The sequence below is a fragment of the Sminthopsis crassicaudata genome, chromosome 3 (assembly GCF_048593235.1).
Source record: "Sminthopsis crassicaudata isolate SCR6 chromosome 3, ASM4859323v1, whole genome shotgun sequence".
In the NCBI taxonomy this organism is placed as follows: Eukaryota; Metazoa; Chordata; class Mammalia; order Dasyuromorphia; family Dasyuridae; genus Sminthopsis; species Sminthopsis crassicaudata.
The window spans coordinates 475,349,092-475,375,843 of record NC_133619.1 but is presented as its reverse complement, the minus strand read 5'-3'; the positions used below and the strand labels follow the sequence as shown (position 1 = coordinate 475,375,843).

The following is a 26,752-nucleotide window of genomic DNA, read 5'->3' as shown; positions in this document are numbered from 1 at the left end:
ATAGAACAATAATATTCCATAACATTCATATATCATAATTTACCCAACCATTCTCCAATTGATGGACATCCATTCATTTTCCAGCTTCTAGCCACTACGAAAAGGGCTGCCACAAACAGTTTGAGTGCCTAGGCATTTAATAAACATTTATTGAACTACTTCCATAGTGGCAAAATTGTTAGTGAGGGGCTTAGGAATAGTAAAGGCTTTTGCCATTGACATTTCAGCCAAACTGGTTTATTTGAGGTTGGTGACTCAGGGCATTCCTTTCTTATCTCCTTCTAATGCCTAGAATGCATGACTTTCCCCCCTTCTACAATTCTTTGGACACCAGATGTCCTTCAAGTTCAATTCAAACATCACGTTCTACAAGTGGCTTAGTTTGATCCTTATATCACAATCTTCCTCTCCCCACCCCATGCCAGTTCAAGTACTTTGTATCTTTATTATCTTCAGTTTTAGGCATATATGTTGTTTTCTCCAAGAGAATCCAAGTTTCTTGGGGGCAGACACTGTTTTCTATTTGTCTTTCTTTGTATCCTCAGAGATTGGTACAAAGCTTGACATGGTCAGCGTTTGTTGAATGAATGAAAGGGTGACTTGTGATGTTTATGTGTGAAAGCCAGTTACTTGTTTCAGTGAATGGAACTTCCCCAGATGAGAACTGAATCTGGGTCGGGGTGTGAACATGAAGCCAGGACCCAGGAGAAAAGGAGGAGCGAATGGAAAACAAGTTTTTGGGCCAGAACTGAACAATCTTGGCTCTCAGCAAGGAGAAAAGGCAGAAATCCGGTTGGGACTGAATGAAGTAAGTGAACTTTGGCTAAGGTTGCAGGGGAAAGCGGGAAAGAGAACACGTAGTGGCGAGCATTGCACCAATCATCCTTATGGGGAGGGGGGTGGTTTCTTGGGCTCTGGCCAGCTGGAAAGAGTCTGCCTGCTCCCGCCCGCGGATGTCCAGATGCCTGAGCTCTGCTGCATGGGACCCAGGGGAGGCTTAGACTTCTGAAGCCAGGGGTGGGGCCCCAAAGTCTAGGGATGCTAAACTGCGGACAGGGCTGGATGAATAACCCTTGGCTGAGAGCACGTAGTGCGAGGGCAGCTTGTGCCAAGTCATAAGACCATGATAACTTAAATCACAACATTTAGGGTCCTGCCTGTGGGCTGGGCGGGGGCAAGAGGGCCGAGCTTAGCAGGGATAAAAGGACATCGTTAAGCCTCGATCTCCTTTTTGCGAGGTGAGGGCTGGTCTGAGGGGGAGGAGGCAGGCAGCATCCCAGCAGCGGCCAGGGAGACAGTCCAGGCGTGGCTAAGCAGATAGCCAAGGGACAGAGGAGACATATATACACTAAAGCCAAAACTCCAGGAATTGAGAACTCACCCACTTCAAATCAGGGGCAGGAAGAAAAGGGAGGAGAGACGGGGTGAGAACTAGAGAGCAAAAGGGTGAACTAGCTGGCCTTCTCGTCCCGCTGGGGCTTTGGGTCTGCTGCAGGGCTTTTAGGTACGGCCAGGGGCTCGGGGTGAAAAGCAAGCAATGGCCGTGGCAGGGTGTGTGCAGCCAGCCGACTGGAGCGGAGTAGAAGAGGACCCCCAGCCGCCCCGGCCCAGCCTGACCTCCATCTCCTCTGGGGAGCTGCGGAGCTTGTGGACCTGTGACTGTGAGCTGGCCTTGCTGCCCCTGCAGCAGCTGCTGCAGATGCAGCCGGGCTTCTTCCAGCTGCTGGGAGACCAGCTCCTGGTCCTGGGGCCTAGGCCTCAGGAGGCCCCACGTGGGGGCTTCAACGTTTTCTGCGACGGATTCCTACGCTTGGACGGGCGTCTCTACAGAGTCAGCAACTACTTAAAAAGGTGGGTGACTTAGGCTCGCGGAGGGCCTGCATCCCATCTCCGCTCCCCCAGAATGCTGAACTCTCCCGTGCTGCCCCTTCTATTCTCCCTTCTCAGTTATCCGAGGTTGAGCTATCCCTACCTTCCTGAAGGTTCCCCATTCGCAACTTCCAAATTTGATGATTTCTTGCTTTGTCCAACAGCAGCTGTGCACCCATTTTCTCCCAATAAAATTTCCTGTATTTTGCATTACATTTTCTCAGGTGTAGGTCAAAGTCCTTTGGGAAAGCACTTATTTTAAGGTCTGGAAAATTGGGTGGGTTATGTGACCTTGCACAGGGTCTTCCTCATCCAAATCGCTGAACAAATAGACTCCTTGAGACTAGATCTTCAACTAGGTTTCCTGCAATCTAGAAGAGTGAGTTCCTTTAGAGGAAGCAGAGGCAGATGAGAAATGACTTTCCTCAGCTTTAGGACTGGAGAACACTACAGAAATCTGAAGGCCCAGGATTTGACCTAAGGGGAGAAGCGATCAATTTTAATTCTATAAACTAAGGGCTTTCACAGATAGCATAAAGAAAGCGGACTTCTGCTTCCGCTCTGAAGTGCTAGTTATTAGAGCTTCCACAGGGATATATGCTGTACATAGTAAATTCAAACCTTACCCCCACACTAGAAATTTACAATTTAAACAAATGATCAAGGATTGGCAAAGAGAGGAACCAGTTGAACAGATTACCGAGTAAATAGTGATCATTGAATAAAATTAATTATAATTGTTCAGAACTAAGGAGGAGTAGACAAAGAGCTCTTCTCTAAGACAGAAAGAACTCTGTTCTAGTCCTTACTTTAGACAAATACTGGCTGTGGGATCTTGGATAAGTCACTTAATCTCTATTCTATATAATTCTCTAAATCAAAGTTTTTTAAACTGTGGATTTCATGACAATATGGGGGTTGCAAAGTTATGATTTATCACCAATAAATGTTTGATTTTCATACCTGTTTAATATACTAATTAATATACCCAGGGTCCTGAGTGGAAAAAGTTTTAAGAACCTTTCGCTAAGATGCAGAGAAGATCCTGAATAGCATTTCCTCTAGGGAAGGATGGGACTTAGTGAAATATAATTTATTGTGTGCCTAACTTTGTGCCAAACATGGAGGAGACAAAGATTCAAAGGAATTAGTTCCTGTCCTGAAAAGGCTTAAATTCTATTGATGGAAAGAAACGACATGTACAATAAGATAAATAAATGCAAAATGTAAACAGAATTGTGTACAGAATAATTAGGGGGAGGACAGAAAATTCTAACATCTAAGGTAATCAGAAAAGTTCTCTTCTAGGAAATGGCTCTAAGTCTTGAAAAGGGTCAGATGGGGTTGGGACTTAATAAAGAAGAGTTCAGGAGGCAGAACATTACAGGTGTGAGAGGGAGGGAGAGGGCAGATTATGCTAACATCAAAGTTTCTTCTACTTAGGAAAGTCATTTTTATTGAAAAGGAAAGATTTTGAAATTCTAAATGATGAAAGTGTGCTTGGTGAGCTGGGAAGAGGAGAGCATCCTAAACATAAGTAACTAAGAAAGAAACTTCAAGAGTAAGATGAAGGGGGTGCTGAGTTAATTTGCCTCCATGCAATGAAAATGGATCACATTGAAATTCTGACTCAGAAATAGTGAACTTGTTTTTTTTTTTTTTAAATAAGTGTCTAGAACAGACCCAGGATGTGCATAAACTTTGGTTAGCCCTGCTATAATCCTAGAGGTTGTGACCACCTCACACTAACATGAGGCGTTCTTACAGAAAGAAATGAATGGTTGTGTTTGCTCATCTTCTAGATAAGTGTTTCCTGACTCATAAACATTTTTTTTATCACTGGCTTATCTTTTAGGTGATGATTAGTGCTGGCAAAGAGCTCTGCATGTTTTCTCTCCAACATTGCATGCTAGTCTTTTAAAATGAGTTCTTTATCTATCTCCAATATTTGTTGTTTTGTCTGACTGCTGGTAAATTTTTGCTCTTCAAATTTTTTCTTTCTATATCTGTCTATATCCATATACAAAGTACAAACATGTTCTTCCTCCTCTTCATATTCCTCTTTCCCTTCCTATTCTTCCTTTTCTCTTTCTTCTTTCTTCTCTTTCTTACTCCTTCTCCTTCTCCTCCCCCTCCTGCTCTTTCTCTTTTTTCTTCCCTTAGTCTTCTTCTTCCTTTCCCTTCTTTCATCCTCTTTTTTTATCCTTTTCCTCTTATTTCTCTTCTCATTCACTCTCCTCTTCTTCGTCCTCTTCTACTAATGTAGATCAGCATCTGCTCTACACCTTACTATCTTAGAGCAGAATTTTTAAGGCTTGTTCATGTCATGAGCCCTTTTGGCAGTGTGGCAAAACTTACATATCCCTTCTTGGAATCATGTTTTTAAAGGATAAAATAAAATTGGGTTACAAAGGAAACCAATTATATTGAAATACAGAGCCAGATGCTAAAATTTCCAAGTTGATAGATGCCTAAAATCTATCTACAAACTTCTTGGGGGGACTTCAGGTTAAGAACTTCTAGAGTTACTGAAGGTCCCATGGCCAGCTGTGGTATTTGAACAGAAGTCTTCCAAAAGTTGGCTTCTAAAAGCTTCCAAAGCTGGCTGTCTAGTTACTACACCATGCTAATTCCAAAATAGAATCCACAGAGGTGGGTAATTTGCCCAGATAGTTTGATTTTAGGGCTGGAACTAGAATCCAAATCCTTTGGACTTAGTCCCATGTTCCCTTGGCAGTATCCAGTACCATGTAGTTTTAAGGGTATTCCTTGGCCAATGCCACAGACAACATCACCATTTAGTCTTGCTTTCTGAAATCTAAAAATATAGATATGGAATTTCTTTGGCTGGGGCAGCTGTTGTAAAATCTGCCCCAAATATGGACAATAAAGTAAATAATAAAATAATAAAAAGTTTCTTCCAACTGCTACAACTCTATATGAAGAGGTAAAGTTGTGAGGAGAGAGAGAAATAGAGAGGCACACAGAGAGAGACAAAGAAAGAGACAGACTGAAGTAAAGAGAGAGACAGAGATATGTAAGGGACATTCAAAATGGGTGGGAGTGGTGGTGAAAGTGGTGGAGTGTTATTTGTGTGAGTGTGTGCATGTATTTGTGTGCGTGTGTATACATAGGATACAAGTAAGACAAAAAGGGTAGAATAGTCATACAATAAAAAGTTGGAAAATGTTCTTTCAAATCCTCTTCCCGTATCCAGTTAATTTCCAAATCTTACTAACTCTATTTCTATAGTCTCTCTCATACTTGTTCCCTTCTCTCTATTTAAATGGCTATCATGCTCATCAGGCTTTCATCATGTGGACTACTGAAATAGCAACCTAACTGGTTTCTTACTTATAAAGTCTTCCCTTTTCAATACATCTTTCACATAGTTGATAAAAGCAATCCTCCTAAAAAAACAAGTTTAATTATGTCATTCCCTAGCTCAAGAAGCTTCAGAGACTACCTATTCCCTCTAGGGAAAATACAGATTTTTCTTTTTTGGCATTTAAAGCCTTCTATGATTTGACTTTGTCCTATGTGCCTTTCTGGACATATTTTTTTCTGCTTCATTCATGCAGTGGTCCAGCCAAATTGTTCACATTGCTATTCTCCAAACTCAGCATTCTATTTCCTTCTTTTGTATAGATTTGCAGAGGCTGCTATGTACTTTGTATTTATCTCTTAGAATTCTTGCTTCTTTCAAGAATCAGTTCATATAGGAATTTTTTCTAATCCCTGTAGCTCAGAGAGATCCATGGATAGATTTCAAGGAGCCCATGAATTTAGATGGAAAAAAGTTATGTCTTTATTTTCACTAACCTCTAATAGAAATTGCACATTTCCTTCGTTATTAATGTAGGCAGCAAATATTTTTCTGAGAAAGGGTTTCACCAAACTTCCAAGAGGGGTTCAAACCAAACACATAAAAGTTAAGAACCCTTGCTCTCTTCCTTCTCAGATTATATTGTGATTACATATCTGTATTTATGTTACATCCTCCAGTAGAATGTAAGTGTCTTTAGGGCAGCAATTGTGTTGTTTTTCATTTTGTTTTGTATGTGAAGCACCTGACACTGTAGCCTGAACACAATGGTTGCTCAGTGTTTGGTGACTGAAGGTTGGTTCAGAAATGATACAAATACACTATTAAGTATTATTATTTCATTTAAAGCAGTCTGGGGTGTTGAAAGAGGACCTTTATGTCCTTTGCATTTACTTTGCTCTGTATTTATTTGTATATTTTTTCTTATTGTTCCTGCTATATTGGAATTTCCTAGAAGTCAGAGACTACCAAGGTACCAAGTACAGCCTTCCTGAATATATGTTTTATGAATGAATGAAATGAATGGGTATGATAATTGCTCAAATGACTGGTAAAGACCTTTAGGTTATGATGATGTGGAAGGAAAAAGACAGGGAGGAAATATGTTGTAGATATAGAATTGATAAAATCCAACAATAATTAGATAGTGGGGGAGGATAACTGGAGACTGGAAAAATGATGGTGTCCTGAATAGAAGAAAATTAGGAAGAGAAAGTTTAACAGGAAAGAGAGTGAGTTTTGTTTGGGGGTACATTGATTTTTTTTCTTCTCATTTTATTTTTTCTTTTTTTCTTTTTTTTTTTTTTTTTTTTAAATTTATTTTTATTTTATTTTATAATTATAACATTTTTTGACAATACATATGCATGGGTAATTTTTTATAACATTATCCCTTGCACTTACTTCTATTCAGATTTTTTCCCTTCCTCCCCCAAACCCCTCCCCCAGATGGCAAGCAGTCTTATATATGTTAAATATATTACAGTATAATTTAGATACAATATATGTGTGTAGAACCGAATTTTTTGTTGCACAGGAAGAATTGGATTCAGAAGGTAAAAATAACAGTTTACATTCATTTCCCATTGTTCCTTTTCTGGATGTAGCTGGTTCTTTCCATCATTAATCAATTGGAATTGGATTAGCTCTTCTCTATGTTGAAGAAATCCACTTCCATCAGCATACATCCTCGTACAGTACCATTGTTGAAGTGTATAATGATCTTCTGGTTCTGCTCGTTTCACTCAGCATCAGTTGATGTAAGTCTCTCCAAGCCTCTCTATATTTCTCCTGTTGGTCATTTCTTATAGAACAATAATATTCCATAACATTCATATACCATAGTTTACCCAACCATTCTCCAATTGATGGACATCCATTCATCTTCCAGCTTCTAGCCACTATGAAAAGGGCTGCCACAAACATTTTGGCACATACAGGATCCTTTCCCTTCTCTAGTAGTTCCTTGGGGTATAAGCCCAGTAGTAGTATGGCTGGGTCAAAGGGTATGCACATTTTGATAACTTTTTGGGCATAATTCCAGATTGCTCTCCAGAATGGTTGGATTCTTTCACAACTCCACCAACAATGCATCAGTGTCCCAGTTTTCCCACAGCCCCTCCAACATTCATCGTTATTTGTTCCTGTCATCTTAGCCAATCTGACAGGTGTGTAATGATACCTCAGAGTTGTCTTAATTTGCATTTCTCTGATCAATAGTGATTTGGAACACTCTTTCATATGAGTGGAAATAGTTTTAATTTCATCATCTGAAAATTGTCTGTTCATATCCTTTGACCATTTATCAATTGGAGAATGGCTTGATTTCTTATAGATTAAAGTTAATTCTCTGTATATTTTGGAGATGAGGCCTTTATCAGAACCTTTAACTGTAAAAATTTTTTCCCAATTTGTTACTTCCCTTCTAATCTTGTTTGCATTAGTTTTGTTTGTGCAGAAACTTTTTAATTTGGTGTAATCAAAATGTTCTATTTTGTGATCAATAATGGTCTCTAGTTCTCCCTTGGACACAAACTCCTTCCTCCTCCACAAGTCTGAGAGGTGAACCATCCCATGTTCCTCCAATTTATTTATGATTTCGTTCTTTATGCCTAAATCTTGGACCCATTTTGATCTAATCTTAGTATGTGGTGTTAAATGTGGGTCCATGCCTAGTTTCTGCCATACTAATTTCCAGTTTTCCCAGCAGTTTTTGTCAAATAATGAATTTTTATCCCAAAATTTGGGATCTTTGGGTTTGTCAAAGATTAGATTGCTATTTTTATTCACTATCTTGTCCTGTGAACCTAACCTATGCCACTGATCAACTAGTCTATTTCTTAGCCAATACCAAATGGTTTTGGTGACTATTGCTTTATAATATAGCTTTAAATCAGGTACACTTAGACCACCTTCCTCTGACTTTTTTTTCATTAGTTCCCTTGCAATTCTCGACCTTTTATTCTTCCATATGAATTTTGTTGTTATTTTTTCTAGGTCATTAAAATAGTTTCTTGGGAGTCTGATTGGTATAGCACTAAATAAATAGATTAGTTTGGGGAGTATTGTCATCTTTATTATATTCGCTCGGCCTATCCAAGAACATTGAATGTCTTTCCAATTATTTAAATCTGACTTTATTTTTGTGGCAAGTGTTTTGTAATTTTGCTCATATAATTCCTGACTCTCCTTTGGTAGATATATTCCCAAATATTTGATACTATCGACTGTTATTTTGAATGGAATTTCTCTTTGTATCTCTTGCTGTTGGTTTGTGTTGGTAATGTATAAAAATCCTGAGGATTTATGTGGATTTATTTTGTATCCTGCGACTTTGCTAAAATTCTGAATTATTTCTAATAGCTTTTTAGCAGAGTCTTTGGGGTTCTCTAAGTATACCATCATGTCATCTGCGAAAAGTGACAATTTGATTTCTTCATTTCCTACTCTAATTCCTTGGATCTCTTTCTCGGCTCTTATTGCCAAGGCTAGAGTTTCTAGTACTATATTGAATAGTAATGGTGATAGTGGGCAACCTTGTTTCACTCCTGAACTAACAGGGAAAGGTTCTAGTTTATCACCATTACATATGATGTTTACTGAAGGTTTTAAATATATGCTCCTTATTATTTTAAGGAATAGTCCATTTATTCCTATACTCTCAAGCGTTTTTAGTAGGAATGGATGTTGGATTTTATCAAATGCCTTTTCTGCATCTATTGAGATGATCATATGGTTTTTATTAATTTGATTATTAATATGGTCAATTATACTAATAGTTTTCCTAATATTAAACCAGCCCTGCATTCCTGGTATAAATCCCACTTGGTCATAGTGTATTATTCTGGGGATGATTTTCTGAAGTCTATTTGCTAATATCTTATTTAAGATTTTAGCATCAATATTCATTAAGGAAATTGGTCTATAGTTTTCTTTCTCAGTTTTCGATCTACCTGGTTTAAGTATCAGTACCATGTCTGTGTCATAGAAGGAATTTGGTAGGACTCCTTCAATCCCTATTTTTTCAAATAGTTTACATAGCATTGGAGTTAGTTGTTCTTTAAATGTTTGGTAGAATTCACCTGTAAATCCATCTGGTCCTGGGGACTTTTTCTTAGGAAGTTGGTTAATAGCTTGGTCTATTTCTTTTTCTGAGATGGGACTATTTAGACTACTTACTTCTTCCTCTGTTAATCTGGGCAAGCTATATTTTTGAAGGTATTCTTCCATTTCATTTAAGTTATCAAATTTATCGGCATAAAGTTGAGCAAAGTAGCTCCTAACTATTGTTCTAATTTCCTCTTCATTAGTGGTGAGTTCACCCTTTTCATTTTCAAGACTATCAATCTGCTTTTTCTCTTTCCTTTTTTTAATCAGGTTTACTAAGGGTTTGTCTATTTTGTTGGTTTTTTCATAAAACCAACTCTTAGTTTTATTAATTAATTCAATAGTTTTTTTACTTTCAATTTTATTAATCTCACCTTTTATTTTTTGAATTTCAAGTTTTGTGTTTGTCTGGGGGTTTTTAATTTGTTCCTTTTCTAGCAATTTTAGTTGTAAACGCAATTCGTTGGCCCTCTCTTTCTCTATTTTATGCAAGTAGGCCTGTAGAGATATAAAACTTCCCCTAATTACTGCTTTGGCTGTATCCCACACATTTTGGTATGATGTCTCATTATTGTCATTTTCTTGGGTGAAGTTATTAATTATGTCTATGATTTGCTGTTTTACCCAATCATTCTTTAGTATAAGATTATTTAGTTTCCAATTATTTTTTGGTCTATTTTCCCCTGGCTTTTTATTAAATGTTATTTTGATTGCATTATGGTCTGAAAAGGATGCATTTACTATTTCTGCCTTACTGCATTTGATTTTGAGGTTTTTATGCCCTAGTATATGATCAATTTTTGTATAGGTTCCATGAACTGCTGAGAAGAAAGTATATTCCTTTCTGTCTCCATTTAGCTTTCGCCAAAGATCTATCATATCAAACTTTTCTAGTATTCTATTTACCTCTTTGACTTCTTTCTTATTTATTTTGTGGTTTGATTTATCTAATTCTGATAGTGCAAGGTTGAGATCTCCCGCTATTATAGTTTTGCTATCTATTTCCTCTTGCAGCTCTCTTAATTTCTCTTTTAAGAATTTAGATGCTGCACCACTTGGTGCATACATGTTTAATATTGATACGGCTTCACTATTGATGCTTCCCTTTAGCAGGATATAATGCCCTTCCTTATCTCTTTTAATTAGATCAATTTTTGTTTTTGCTTGATCTGAGATGAGGATGGCTACTCCTGCTTTTTTGGTTTTGCCTGAAGCATAATAGATTCTGCTCCACCCTTTTACTTTTAGTTTGAATGTCTCATCCTGTTTCAGGTGTGTTTCCTGTAAACAACATATAGTAGGATTCTGACTTTTAATCCAGTCTGCTAACTGCTTCCTCTTTATGAGGCAGTTTGCCCCATTCACATTTATGGTTAGAAGGACTAATTCTATATTGCTTGCCATCCTATTAACCCCTGCTTATGCTTTTCCCCTTTCCTTCCCTTTTACCCTCCTATCCAGTATTAAACTGGTAAACACCACTTGCTTTTCACAGCCCTCCCTTTTTAGGATCCCTCCCCCACCTTAAAGATCCTCCCCTTATTTTATCCCTTTTCCTCGAAATTACTGTATTCCCTTCCCCTTAGCTTGCTCCTTCCCTTTCACTTTTCAATGAAGTGGAAGAAGTTTCACCATAAATCGAATATGTCTATTGATACACGCTATGTTCATCTCCCTCCTTTCTTTCTCTCAGATATAATAGGTTACCTTTGCCTCTTCATGAGATGTAGTACCACCACTTTATACTTTTTTATGATATAATCTCCTTTCCACCTCTAGTTTCTAAGACAAATTGTACATATGTTCTTTACATATTTTTTTGACAGAAGTATAGTTCTCAAGATTTCTTTTTACCTTTTTTAGAAGTCTCTTGAGTTCTGTATTTGAAGATCAAACCTTTTATGTAGGTCTGGCTTTTTCATCAAAAATAGATGGAATTCATTTATTTCGTTAAATGTCCATCTTCTTCCCTGGAAAATGATGCTCATTCTTGCTGGGTAAGTCACTCTTGGCTGCATACCAAGTTCCTTAGCCTTTCGGAATATCATGTTCCAGGCCCTGCGTTCTTTTAATGTGGACGCTGCTAGATCCTGTGTTATCCTTATTGTGGATCCTCCATATCTGAATTGTTTTTTTCTAGCAGCTTCCAATATCTTTTCCTTTGTCTGATGGTTCTTGAACTTGGCCACTATATTTCTTGGTGTTTTGATTTTAGGGTCCCTTTCAGTAGGTGATCGATGAATTTTCTCAATGTCTATTTTACCCTCTGTTTCCAAAACGTCTGGGCAGTTCTCTTTGATAATTTCCTCGAAAATGGTGTCCAAGCTCTTTTTTTCCTCCCATTTTTCAGGGAGTCCGATTATTCTCAAATTGTCTCTCCTGGATCTGTTTTCCAGGTCTGTTGTCTTTCTGGTAAGGTACTTGACAGTCTTTTCAATTGTTTCATTTCTCTGGTTTTGCTTGACTCCCTCTTGGTTTCTCCTTGAGTCATTCATTTCTACTTGTTCCAGTCTAATTTTCAATGATGTATTTTCTTCACTCACTTTTTTTATATCTCTTTGTAATTGTCCAATTGAGTTTTTATCTTCTATGGAATTTTTTTCCATTGTATTTTTTAGAGAGCTGATTTCTTTTTCCAGCTCTCTAATCCTGTTTTCCTTGGAGTTGTTTACCTTTTCCTATTTTTTCTTAATTACATGTAATTTTTTAAACATTTGTTTTTTGAAAATTTGAGTTCCAATGCAAGTTTGCATTCATGCAAAGCATACTTATCATGAAAGAAAACCCCCCAAGAAAAAGAAAGTTAAAAACATGTATGCTTCGATATGCATCCAATAATTTTTTCTCTGGAAATGGATAGCATTTTTTTGAGCATAAGTCCTTTGCGATTATCTTGAATGATTGTATTCCTGAGAATAACTAAGTCATTTATAGTACATTATTGCTCTTTTTGTACACAAGATTCTCCTGGTTCTTCTCACTTCACTTGGGTATATTGGTTTTTAATACACCTATAGGACATACAGTTTGAAATGCTCAATTGTCAATTAGAAATACAAAATTGAAATTCAGAAAGAAATTAGGAATAGAGTTATACATGTGCTAGAAGTGATAGTTAAATTCATAGGAACTAGTGAGGCTGTCAAGAGAGAACTTAGAAGAGGATCCAGAATATATTCTTAGGCTATACCCACATGTTTGGGACAAGACTTAGATACGATCTAGCAAAAGAGCTTCTAAGGAATGACCTAACAGTTAGAAAAAAAATTGGGAGACATTAGCATCATGAAATCCTAGAGAGGAGAAGGTAGCCAATAGTATCAGAAGTTACAGAGTAGGTTTATAGGAAGATGAGAAGTAAGAACGTAATTTTTGATAATTAAGAGATCATTGATAACTTAGGATAGGTCAGTTTCAGTTGAGGGATGATGACAGAATCCAGAATTCAAGGGGCTTGAAGGAAATGAGAAATGAGAAGAAAGAAAGCAGAAGAAACTAATGTAGATAGCTTTTTGTAGAAATTTGACCATGAAAAGAAAGAGCTGAAGCACAGAAATTTCAGAGGATAGTAAGGTTAAGTTAGGTTTGTTATTGTTGTTTGGTTTTTAAAGGTTAGGGAAGACTTGTAGGCAGTAATAAGAAAACTTGAAGAGGGAGATTGAAAATTATAGGGAGGTGGGGATAGGCTGTCAGAAGAGAGAGGAGGCTAATGGGCTCGAGGACATAAGTAGAGAGGTGGTCTTAATGAGAAAATGGATGAAGAAAAGAGAGAAAAAAAATGAGAAAAGATGAAGGAATTTATGATGAATGGTGTCAATTTACTCAGAAAAGTATAAGAAAAGGTCCTTTGCAGGGAGGGAAGAGAATGGGATTTCAGTACAGAACATATCGTCATAGATTTAGAGCCATAAAGCACCATATAATTCAACCACTTCATTTTACAAATGAGGAAACTAAGACCTGGAATGCCAAGCTAAAGGTCTACAGATAGTAGGTGTTCAAAGCAAGATTTGAGCCTTCTTAGCTCCTTTGAGTTCAGAATCATAGTACTGGTGCTGCTACAATAAGGCAACAGGGCAGTCCATTAGCAAAGAATAAAAAAATTGCCTTGCTGCAGTGAGGATTCCGTGGAAACTATGTACCATGACTTCGTAAGAGTCCCAGTCATCAGAGCTATAAGACTTCCTCTAGTTCAACAGCATGTGAATAAAAAGGAAGGAAGAAGGCAAGGCTTGCTGTGGTTTGGTAAGGAATGAGTACTGACAGCTCGATGGGACAAGGGATTTGAAGATAGAGAACAGTATATAGCTGAACTATGGGATCAAGTTTAGGAAGAGAGGAAGATAAAACCAGAACAGAAGCAGTCACCCAAGAGAGCAGAAACAAGGGATGGGGAAGTCATGGTCAGGAGATAGAATGGATAGAATGTTAGAGTAGAGATATCTATATTTGAGTTCTGCTTCTAACACTAGTTATGCAAACCTGGGTAAATTACTTAAGCCTTAGTTTCTTTATCTATAAAATGGGGATATTAATAGTTCCTCCCCTGCAGAGTTGGTGTGAGATTTTATATATATATGTATATATATAATACTTTGCAAATCTTAAAGTTCTGTATGAATATGAGCTATGATTCTTAACTTCTCAGAGTCATATGGAGAACTCAGTAGCTTTTGTTTCTCTGGATTATTTTAGAAATGTCACAGAGCTGGAAAGGTACAGCTTTGAGGAGATGACCTTGTTAAGTATTCTTTATTTGTTGAAATTATAATGAGAGCTCTCCTGTTTAATTCATTTGTATCTTTTAATCACTGTCTTGCCCCAGTGTTTTCTGTAACTATGACAAGATGAAGCATGAACTGATAGAAAGCAGGAAATGGCAGGAGACACTCCCATTTTTTCATTCTCCAGATATTGCCTATGTCACCTGCACATTTTGTTGTAGATCCCCGAAAAGCACAAATATGTTTGGTCAATGGAACATAGTGCTTTTAAACAAAGATGGTAGGGTTGAAGTACTTTTTTGGAAGAGAGCTGATAATTAAGTAGGAATGAATCTTGGTGTGCTTATTTTAGACAATTTGAAGGACTGGGGCTGGTTTCGTTTTTGCATTCTTAGTGCCATCGTCTTTTTGGTGTACAGAGTATATTCTCTTGTAATGGTGGCTGTCACTGAGTACATTGGAACCAACTATTGAGAGATCAGGAGTGATTTAGCCAATTGTATTTGCATTACTTTTTATGAGGTATCAATTTTAAAATTCACTCACAAGGAGTTTAACCTAAACTGTTCGTGGTAAAAATTATCTGAGGGATCTATTGATTAGCTATTGCTTGCCAATCTCTGAATCAACAGAGATAGTTATCTGCAGATTTCATTTTATCCTCAGAGTGTAGGCTCATGTATTAAAGAGAGAGAGAGAGAGAGAGAGAGAGAGAGAGAGAGAGAGAGAGAGAGAGAGAGAGAGCCTAGAGCATCAACTTCTACAATTTTATATAGAAGGGGAATGCGTAAATACCATGGAAAAGTGGGATTTTATAGGACAAAAGATAAGGGTATATATATCTGGAAGCAAGTAAAAGAGAAGGGAAGAAAAGAATACTCATCCACTGCCACTGGTCAACTTGTAGTTTCTCTTTTAGCCTTGAATGAAGGCAATGTGACTTTTGAACTTCTCTGACTTCCCTGAGCACTGGAAATTCAAAACAGGACTTGCGGCAGTGTTCTTTCATTATTGTAATGATGGGAAGAAGTCAGTCAGAATTTTCTTCCCATCACAGTTTTTCTCTTATCTTAGTGCAGTAAGAGACCTGAGTCACAGACAGAAATTTTCTTGTTGCTTTGGGAACCAAAAAAGAATAAATACCTGTTGTTTAGAATAGGATATGTATTTGGAGTGACAATCCATAATAGCATTGTTCTCTCAATAAATCTTGAACAGATACTGTAGAGGACCCCAGATATTGGGATATTCTGAGAAAAGTATACTTGAAGCAAAGATACTCACAACAAGGTGTTAACTCAGTGTGATTGATGAGATGATGGTTTTCTAGTTCACATATACTTCATACTTAGTGGTGATGTAATAGTTCTCTAGTTCACACATATGTAGTATGCTGTAATGATATAATCATGCTGAAGTATTTATTTAAGGGATCAGAAGACTGGAAATAGAGACATCCCATCTTTGACCATTCTGGTGGCTCTCCTGCCTCCTGCACTCCTCCACTAAGATCAAGGCTGATCCTGGGATCCTCCAGAGAGCTTGTCCGGACACTACATTTTGGCGCCTGAACCTCCAGAAGGACATTACAAAATACTTTAGAAAGACAGGGAACTGGGCCCAGAGATGGATGGGTCTTTGTTAGTGAGCTGACTAGTTTTTGAGAGATAGTAGGGTCCTTTTTATGACCCCAAGTTATGTCCTTCATTTGTATCATTAAAATTCTTTTAGTGAGGCTGTGTTTTTGTGAGTCATATATTAATACAATCCCTACAACACAAAGTATTGTATGTTGCATGGAGGGCAATGGAGGGACACATGCTGGGCATTAGTAGGGCAGTGTCATACATTGCTAACAGACTTGCTGAAGAGGAATGATATAAAAGCTGCCAGAGAGCCTCCCTGTTTCAATGTTCTCCCTGCCTCAATTTCCTTGCTTCTAAACTGTCCTGAATTCTGGCTTCTGATCTGAAACTGGCTTCTCCAAAGTTACCAGCAATCTCTTAATTCTCATATCTCATGGTCTTTTCTCAGTTTTTATGTTTCTCTAACTCTATAGCATTTGATAGTGTTGAACACCTTTTCTTCCTGATTTTTTTTTTCACCTTTCTGGATTTTCATGACACTCTTCTCTCTTACTTCTCTTCTAACTGCTCCTTCTCAGTGCCCTTTTCTGGATCTTCATGTCACACCTAGGAACTGTGCTTGTTCTCTAAGGTTCTCTCCTTTGCCCTCTTCTCTCCTCTTTATATTCTTTCACTTGTTTACCTCATCAGCTTCCATGGGTTTAATTATTATTTCTATGATGATAGTTCTCTATTTATCCAGCTCTAGTTACTCTCCTCACAAGGTCCTTGTTGAAGGCTTAGAACTTGCTATCCCCTAGGCATTTCAAACTCCTTGTCTTTTCCCCCAACACTCCCCCTTTCAAAATTTTCTATTATTCCTATTGAGGACACCACTATCTTTCCAGTCCCTCAGTTTCACAACCTAGATGTTATCTTCAATCCTTACTATCCCTTACTCCACATACCCATAATTTGCCAAACTTTATCATTTCTAACTCCAGGACATTTCCTCAGCTGTCTCCTTTTCTCCACTCATATAGCCACTAACTTAGATCACCTGTCACGTGAACCATGGCCTTCTAGTTAGACTTTCTGTCTCAAGTTTCTGCTTACTTCATATCATCCTAAACAAAGTGATTTTCTTAAAACATAGGTCTAATTATGCCTCTATTCAGTGAAGTCCCTTTTACTTTCATGATCAAATATAAATTTCTCTATTTGGTATTAAAAGCTGTGTCCTTCATATTTTTCAAGTAGCTTAACACATTATTTCCCTCTTCTCACTCTGTGGTAGACTGACACTTGCTGATCCTCTTTAATGATGGCTATCCCCCATTCCTGGATTTCTCTCCTTCCTCACTTGTCTCAGAAACCTTAACTTCCCTCAAGAATCAGCTCAGACACTATCTTGTGTAGCAGGACTTGCTTGGGTCCCTAGACTACTGCTGTCTTATGTTCTGTAGTTACATTTCATTTACTCTATAAGTATCTTTTATTTGCTTATTTTTTTGTACATGCTCCATCAGTTAGAATGTAACCTCCTTGAAGGCAGGGTCTATTTTTGCTTTTTGCATCTTTGCATCTCCAATACCTAACAGTGCCTGATATATTGTAAGTTCTTTTTTCGGGGAGGAATTGCCCATTTTCTCTTCTTTTTATTTTCAAGACATGCATGGATAATTTTTCAACATTGATTACTACAAAACCTTGTGACATTGGAAGTTCTTAATAAACAGTTGTTTATTAGTTGATTATAATTGATTATAATGATTATTAACTGCTTATCTGTACTACTGAATGTTATTACCCATTTTAATGAAATTACAGATCCATTGAAATTAGGTTTTAATAATAATATGGATTATTCTCTCAAATTTAAGAGAGAGAAATACATTATAGAGTCTTTTTGTTTTTGTCATTCAGTTGATTAAATTGTATCTGACTCTTTGTGATGCCCTTTGAGGTTTTCTTGGCAAAGTTGGAGTGGTTTGCCATTTCCTTCTCCAGCTCATTCTTCCAGATGAGGAAATTAATACTTAATATAATAAATGACACATAGTAAGTATTTAATAAATGTTTCTTATTATCATCTTTGGACTTAAGTAAAGTGTAGAAAATTACAGCCCAGAAGTACCTTTGGACCAAGTTAAAAGCTGCTTAAGAAGAGACATTTTAATGGATCCTTCTATCTTTGGCTCTTTGCTTTTATCACTAATGATAGCTTTAGCAAATATAATAAATATTAAATACACGGAAGCAATATTTGCATTCTTAATTCAGAAATATTCGCTGATTAAAGATTAAAGAATTAGTCTATAATGTAGTCAATCAATGCACATTTAAAATAACCTAAAGCATATAAATGCAGGAAGCCTAGATTGCTACAGGACTTCTTTGTTCTTCTGGTTTTCATTAATGACTTTTTTCTTAAAGGTTAAATTTCATGATAATGAACTCTAAGGGTCTGCTCACATCCTTTTGTTTCATTGTCATATTATTGTGCTGAAAATTGCTATTGTGTAGGACTCAGAAACCTTTGTACTAAAGAGATTTTTGTTGAATTTGATGGTATGTAAGTACTTGGGTGGGGCATCTGTTTAGTAAGGATTATGCAAAGTACTTGAAGTAAACTGTGATCCACAGATCTATTAATTAGGATTTTCTATTAGTGGATTCAATAACAAGGATATTTTCACTAAGACCCTGAAAGATCTTGAAATGTTTTCTGGGTCATCAAAAAAACACATCATTTGTATTCTTTGAAAAAAAACAAAAAACAAAAAACAAAAACTCTCTATTAACCAGACTGTTTGATTAACTGAGAACACCTCATTCTCTCTCAGCTATGCCAGGAGAGAGATGAAATTCTATTTTCCATTGAATTGTGATCTCAAATAGGGGAAGCATACCTTGGTATACATTAAAATAAATTCTGATTAAGAAGCATTCCACAAAAATACTAGAGGGAAATGGATATTCTCCCCGCTTCTGATAATTTCTTTATTGAGATTTACCATGTTTTATTCAGCAGAGTAGGTTCAATTTTATCTTTTTTCTTCTCAGCTGTATTCTCATTACAGGGGTTTCTTCTTTCCTCCTAGGCACACTAGTAAAAATCACAGGTGGGGGTATAAAACGCCAAATACACAGTATCAGGTTCTTGATGTATATCATGGGTTTATGAGGCCTGTTTATGCATGACATTGGAGAAAATGCATTCAAAGTTTCTACCAACCAACTTACACACTTTTGGGAATAGAGGAGCTTTATAAGTTACAGATTTCTTTTATTTCAAAGGTCTGGTAGAATAGAAATCAGGGTATGTTTGAGGATAGCTAAAGGTCAAATTTAAATCCACACCAAATATTGTGAAAATCAAGAAGAACATATTAATGGAGTAGTATTCCAAGAAATTAAAGGGATATTTTTAAACCAAACTAGAAAATTGAGTGGTAGCACGGGCAACCTAATTCTGACATGGGGACTGATTTTCTTGGTTCCATTGACCCATAAGTCTGTCCATGAAAGTTGTGTGACCCATGAAGTATATAGGCTCCACATATAGGGAAAGTATCTCTTCAAACAAAAGCTCAAGGGTATGATTTTTATGTTAAATCTATAAAAGCAGCCAACAAGAGCAATATCATTCCAAGCTTTCTCTGCTTGTGTTTACATGTGAGGAACACACTGGCTGCCTCACGGCCAACGAGAGCCAGTGTTGTTGGCCATAACCAGCCTGATCCTTGTAGCCATATGCACTGCAGTTGGATCAGCCATATGGGGAACTTCCGTGGGTCGGGATGCGTGTTGGCCAACCAGCCCCATGAATGTGTAGGGGAACAGTATGTTTTGTTCCATGTAGACATGGCTTATTTAGGGAATCATGTCCAGAATAAAAGCTATAACCTTCCATATAGTCTATACAGGGAACTGTGAGATAGAAGATAAAGCCAAGGATTTGGGAGTCAGGAATTGCTGAATGTGAATCCTGAATCATTTACTTACTAGTAGTGTGGGTCTGGGCAAGTCACTGAACTTCTCTCAAGCTCAGTTTCTTCATGTATAAAATCATAATAACTATACCTTACTTTAGAGGTTTGTTGTGAGTATTAAAGGAGAAAATATATGTAAAGTGCTATACAAAACTTGAACTATATCAGTGATAACCATTATTATATAAGCAGTCCATTTTTGGCCCTATCCTATTCAATATCTTTTTCAATGAGTTGGATTAGTGAATGAATGAATAAAACTTTAATAAATGCTAACGATGTGTCTAAGTGCTGAGAATCCAAGTATAAAGAGGGAGATAATCCTTATCTTGGAAGTATTTAAATTCTAATATGAGAAAGCAGCATATGTGCATGGGGGTTAGGAAGTGGGGGATATTTTGATCTGGGGAGCTGAAATGGTTAGTTGATATATATTTCAGAATAAATGAAGACAAATGGCATTGTTTTCCAATTTAAAGATGACAGAAAAGCTATACAAACACAGATCTCCATTGAACATCATTCACTGGTTTCCTGAAAACACGAAAAAAGTAGTACATTGGAGCAGAACAGATCAAGTTTGGAAGGGAACCTGCTAAGTACAAATACTAAAACCTGGAGGATGTAGGGCAGAGCGGGACAGGAAGGGTCCAGTGATTTCAGCTTGAGGAATTTTAATGGGGTTTGGTTAGCAAAGTTATTGTGCAGTGATGTTGGTTTTATGGGAGAATGTGGACAAGAAAGAGTCTCACAGGATAAATAGCTTAGGTAAGTTAATGAGATCACAGATCTAATTCAAGGATGGAAAGATGAGGAATTAAGGCAATTTTGGATAACAGAAATATTAAGTTAGTCAGTAGCCCTTATTCTTGGTCAGTCATTTTTCAGTCATGGCTGATTCTTCATGATCCAATTTGGAGTCTTCTTGTCAGAGACACTGAAAGGGTTTGCCATTTCCTTCTTCAGCTCATTTTGCAGATGGAGAAACAGGCAAACAAGGTTAAGTGACTTGCCCAGAATCGCACAGCTACTAAGTATGAAACTAGATTTGAACTCAGGAAGATGATGAATCTTCCTGAGTGCAAGCTCAGCTAGCTGTCTCCAGCTTTTTCCTAGACAATCTTTTTTTTTCTTCCCTAGAATGGAGCAGCAGGCAAGCTTTACTTATTTCAGATAAATTGTACCAGATAGAATCTGCTTCTGTAGATCCCCCTGTCTTTGCTTGCTGTACTCTAGTATACACTTCCCTGGGTATTAGAGTGACCTGCTCATGAGAATCTTTATGATATTATAGGGGTGACCCTAGATAAATATCAGCCCCATCCCCCAGCCTCTTCTAGTTCAGAACTCTCATATCTCAGTCATCTTCCTCTAAATAGCTGGATTTTTGTGCCTATTACCTCTCTCTATAGACTGGCAGCTTTCCTACTTCCTTGGAACCCTTAAATAATCCCTGACTAGCTTCAATCTGTCCCCACCCCATTCCCCTCAGCATTCAGATGGGATGAGAAGTGTGCTTATGGGAATAGCTGCAGTTATACCTCTCTTTTCCATCCCTGTAACAGTCCATTAAAAAAAAACCACACCAAGAATCAAGATTTTATAAGAACTTAACAGGTTGATATGATGGACTCAGATGAATAGAATTAGATGCAGAAGGGATACTTCTGCATCTAGATTAAAACCTAGTTGTACAAAACAAGATGGGGAAACATCTGGATTAATGAGCACTTTAAGTGAAACATGCATTTGTGTGCATGTGCACACACACATCCCTTTCATTCCCCACATGCTAATGCTCATACCCCCTCAAATCTCTCACACCTCCAGACCTGCATTTCTACAAACCCTCCTCTCTTCTCCCACACACTCTGCCATCATCACTACCATCAAAACTATTTACAGGTTTTAGTTGACTTGGACTTAATATATGACTGCAAATGGTTATATAGCTGCTAAGAAAATGAAAGAAATCGTAGGCTGTATTAAGAGAAATATAGAGCTCAGACCAAGGAAGAAGCATTTATTCCCCATTTCCTCTGTGCTTAACATGGTGCAAATCTCTTTACAAATACTATCTCATTTGATGCTCACAATCCTGGGAGGTAAGTGTTATTATTATCCCCATCTTACAGTTGAGAAAACTGAGGCAGAGTTTTAATGACTTGCCCAGAATCATACACCTAGTGTGTGTCTGAGGCTAAATTTTAGTAAACTCCATTGGCTTCCTGCGAACTTAGGCGCAATTTTATTTGAGCATCTTCTATTTAGGAGTTAAAGTCCTACACATTCTCATTCCTATTTATATTTCGGCCTCATTCATATATTCTGTGGTCCAGCTAAACTAGCCTTGCTATTCCTTAGCAACACATTCTGTCTTTCCTCTCTATAGCCTTTTGCACAGGCTGTACCCTACATCTGGAATGCATTCCCTCCTCACTGGATTTTCCTCCATGTTCAGTTGTAGTTCCAGCTCCTCCACATAGCATTTCCTAATGTTCCCCCACACCCACCCCCTAGCTGTTATTGCTTCCTCCCTTCTTCAATTACCTTGTATTTATTCTGCATTTATTCTGAAATGTGCACCTATTATTTCCCCCTATAAAATAAAGGTATTAGATGAGAGACTTTCATATTTTTTTCTCGTACCTAGCATAGTGCCTGACATATTGTGGGTGTTTAATAAAGGTTTGTTAATTGATTGACTGTATGATCTACAGTATTTATCTTGTCTGTGTGGAGTAAAGTGTTTGATTCAGTTGACTGTATGACTTTGCACAAAACACTTATCCTCCCTGTGCTTCAGTTTCTTCCTATTTAAAATGAGAAACAAGATGATCACTAAGTTCCTTTCCAACTCTAGATTAAATCTTATGAGTCTTGGCCAGACTATAAATGATGTCATTTGAGGAATAATGAAAGGTACTAGGAATATTTAGCTTGATGACATGAGGTGAATCATAATTGCCTTTAAATATTTGAAGGGTAGAGGCAACTAGGTGGTACAGTGGATAGAACACCAACCCTGAAGTCAGGAGGACCTGAGTTCAAATACTTCCTAGCTTTGTGATCCTGGGCAAATCGCTTAACCCCAATTGCCTCAGTTTGCTGAGTATAATAATAATAATAATAATAATAATAATAATAATAATAATAAATACTTGAAGAGTTGCCAAAAAGAACATAGATTAGACTGCAGGGAAAGAATCTTCTCTGAGGCAGCTTACTGGTGCAATGGACCATGTATTAGATTTGAGTCAAGACCTATATTCAAATCCTTCCTCAACATGTACTTTGGGCAAGTCAATTAATCTCAGTTTCAATTTCTATAAAATTCTATTAAAAAGGGTTCTATAAAATAAGGATAATAAAAATGGGTTATTGTGAGGATAAAATGAGATAATTACATGTAAAGCACTCTATAAATCTTAAAACACTGTAGCTAGTAAACTTTTTTTTTTATTAGAAATCATGTTCAGAAGACTCTATCAGGTGGCAAACTGTCTTAAATGATGGAAATTAGTGAACCAAATAAACACATCATATTTTTCCCATGATGCATAGGTTCAAAAGCAAAGCAAACCAAAAAAATAGAAGATGTCAATCACAGATTTACACAGAATTTGAGATTTAGTTGGAGTTTTAGGGATTATCTTTCCCAGTCCCTTTCTGAATGGAGTCTGCTATTACATATTCTTTATTTTTATCCAAAATACTTTTTTAAAAAATGTGAAACAAATAGGTTGCATTCTTGCTATTTTATGAAAAAAATTTAATATGATATAAACAAAATTAAATAAAATTTTTAAGGGCAGCTAGGTAATTCAGTGGAAAGAATATAGGATGTAGTGACAGGAAAACTCATCTTCCTAAATTTAAATCTCCCCTAAGCACTTTCTAGCTGTTTTACCCTTAATCATTTAACCCCATTTGCCTCAGTTTTCTCATCTGTAAAAATGAGCTCGAAAGGAACATGACAAACCACAAAAATGAATTTGCTTGTTTTAAAGTAGAGAACATGCGATTTGGCTCCACTAGTGTTGTATTCAACTTTGATGGATCCTCTAAGCAAATATCTGCCCTCTGAGATCACAGTCATTCTTTGCTTCAAGTCTTATGTCAAAATGTTGATTCACAGCAGGCCCTTCACATTGTATAACACTCAGCTTGAACTATAGAACTGAGTATAACTGTATTCATTGAGCTCGGTGTAACTGTATTATTACAAGCCTTCTATTGGAGGTCAAGGAAAATAAAAAGGGGTTATTACACAAAATCCCAGAAAAAACACAACCATTTTATTTAACTGTAGGTCTATAGTTACTGATATCCATTTTGTGGCAAGTTTATGAAAGCTTCACCCTGAAAGATATAAAAATCTTCTGCATGTGGCCTGAGATCTGAAAGTTTTCCATCACTGGAGGAGGGCTTAGTCTCTGTATAGCCAGAAGGCAAAACTAGCAGAGTCAGCAGTCAGTCAATAAGCATTTATTCAGGGCTTATTCTGGGGAATACAAAAGATGGACAAAAACTTAGACCCTGCCCATAAAATACTTATATTCTCCTGGGGAAATTCAGAAAAAGCCTGGAAAGACTTACATGAATTGAAGCTAAGTGATGATGAGAACCAGGAGAACATTATACTTGCTAATAGCAAGATTATGTGATGATCAACTATGATACTTAGCTCTACTCAGCAATACATTGATCCAAGATAGTTACAATAAATTTGGGATGGAAAATGCCATCAAGATGTAGATAGAGAACTTGGAGACTGAATGTGGATTGAAGGGTAATATTTTCTCATCTTTTTTGAATGTTGTTTATTTTTCTTTCTCTTGTTTTTTTCCTTTTGTTCTGATTTTTCTTTCACAATATGACTTATGGAAATATGTTAATATGATTGTATATGTATAACTTATATCAGACTTCTTGTTGTCTTGGGGAGGGAGAAGGTAAGGGGAAGAGGGAGAATTCAAAATCTTACAAAAATAAATGTTGAAAACTATCTTTACATGTAATTGGAAAAACAAAATACTGTTGAGGAAAAAAAAATATATATATATGCAGTGTAAATGGTAGATAATTTCAAAAAGAAGGACAGAAAGGGGGCTAGGTAAGAGGGGAGGAACCATACTTGGAAAGATCTCTTGCAGAAAGTGGAATGTCATCTATCTTGAAGGAAGCTAGAAAGTGGAACTGAGGAGGGAGAACATTACCCTTTCCATGTAAGACATTAGAGCAGGGCCTCTCAAATTATGGCCTGCAGGCCTGATGCAGCCCCTGAGGACCTTTATGGGGCTGGCCGGGTTATGGCAAATGGGCTGAGGGGCGGAGACAGTGTGAGTTTTTGTTTTTACTATATTCCGGCCTTCCAACAGTCTGAGGGAAGTGAACTGGCCATTTATTTATTTATTCATTCATTCATTCATTCATTTATTTATTTATTTATTCATTTATTTATTTATTTCCTGAGGGCTGGGGTTAAATGACTTGCCCAGGGTCACACAGCTAGGGCGTGTTAGTGGCCCCCTATTTTAAAAGTTTGAGGACCATTGCATGAGAGTATCCTGTTTGAGGAACAAGGAGATAGCTGATGGATTATTAGAGGATATGGAAGAGAGTAATATATAAAAAAGACTAGAAAATTAGGAAGGAGCCAAATTATGAAGGGCTTGAAAAGCTAACCAGGAACTTTTTATATATTTGATCCTGGAAGAAATAGTAAGCTATAGGAGTTTATTGAGACTTGGGCTATGGTAGGTCATCTTGGCAGCTAAGGAGAGGACTAGTAGGTAGAAGTTACAGGGATAGAAATCTTTGACCCCACTATAAAGGAAAATATTCTCAAAATTAGAGCTAGCTGAAAATAAAATGGCCATTGTTTTCTTCCCTGTGAATCTAGAGGACTGCATGTTGAGGATATCGTAGAAAGATAGGAGGATCCCAGTAGTGGAAGAGATGATCTCAAAGGTCAGTCAGTTATTACACAAGCATTTACTAAACAGTTCCTATGTGCCAGATTTGGGGCTATAAAGAAAGATGAAAACAGCAAAGTTCCTTCCAGCTCCAAGATTCCAGGACTTAATGAACTTTTAAAAAAATCCTTAAGTAATATTTCCATTTTTTAGACAGTAATACCCTTTATTAGGAATAACAGTAAGTTTTTCCATTTCTCTTTTTTTTCCCCCAGAGGTGAAAGAGACAAAAGGAAAGGTTTCTTTTCCCTAATTAAATTTATTGTCTTATTTTCAGCACTTTCATTCAATGTCATATGACAAGAAGTGTTTTATTTCAAATCATTTCTGCTTTTTTATTTTAAAATAGGTATGTGGAATTGACCAACTATTGTGATTACAAAGACTATCGGGAAACTATATTGAGCAGACCAATGCTGTTCTTTATTAACGTCCAAACAGAAGGAGATTCCTCAAAAGGTGGGTTGGAGAAGTAGACCATGATGCTTTCTTTTGCTGTGCTTTATCCTTAACTTGGATTCTGTCATTCTGGGTCCCTCGCCACAGTGGCCAGGTGGGAGACCTGCGGATACTAGAGCTTGCTCCAAGCCTGAAATTGGCACATTTATGGTTTACATCATTGCCCAGAGATCATGGCAGGGGTCCAGGAGATGGGATTTATTATGGTCATAAGGAAGGTTCAGGCCTAAGAAGAAAGCAGAAGGGCCCTTTGAAGGTAAAATAATCACAGGCAAAGCACACCAACAATTGACAGCCATTTTAATTAGAATCCCACTATGAAAATCTTTCTGCATTTTCTTTTTCAGTTACTATACCTCTCAGAGTTTTTTTGGTGTAAGGATAATATAGAAGCAAAGGTAAAGATTTGGAGAAGGGAATCAAGAGTTTATGTAAGCCAATCCTGTAATTTTTACAGATGAGGAAACCAAGGTCCAGAGAAGTTGTGTTATTATTGAGTTAATTAGTTTTATTTGTGACCCCATTTGGGATTTTCTTGGCAAAGATACTGGTTTGCCCTTTCCTTCTCCAGCTTATTTTACAGATAAGGAAACTGAGACAAACAGGGTTAAGTGCCTTGCTCAAGGTCACACAGCAGTTAAGAATCTGCAGGTACCCTATCCATTTCATTACCTCAATTTCTAAGGTTAATTGACTTGCCCCCATTCAGTCAGTTGATAAGAACCAGGAT

General features: G+C 37.2%; 1 protein-coding gene across 1 annotated transcript in view; it reads left to right on the top strand.

Annotated features, from left to right (window-relative positions):
• Positions 1-963: 963 nt before the first annotated feature.
• Positions 964-26,752, top strand: part of MEDAG (mesenteric estrogen dependent adipogenesis) — a 36,879-nt gene continuing 11,090 nt past the window's right edge. Inside the window, exons 1-2 of the mRNA XM_074303542.1 lie at positions 964-1,851; positions 25,913-26,022. Coding sequence (XP_074159643.1) covers positions 1,538-1,851; positions 25,913-26,022 — 424 coding nt within the window. The 5' untranslated portion in view covers positions 964-1,537. The remainder of the gene's footprint in view (positions 1,852-25,912; positions 26,023-26,752) is intronic.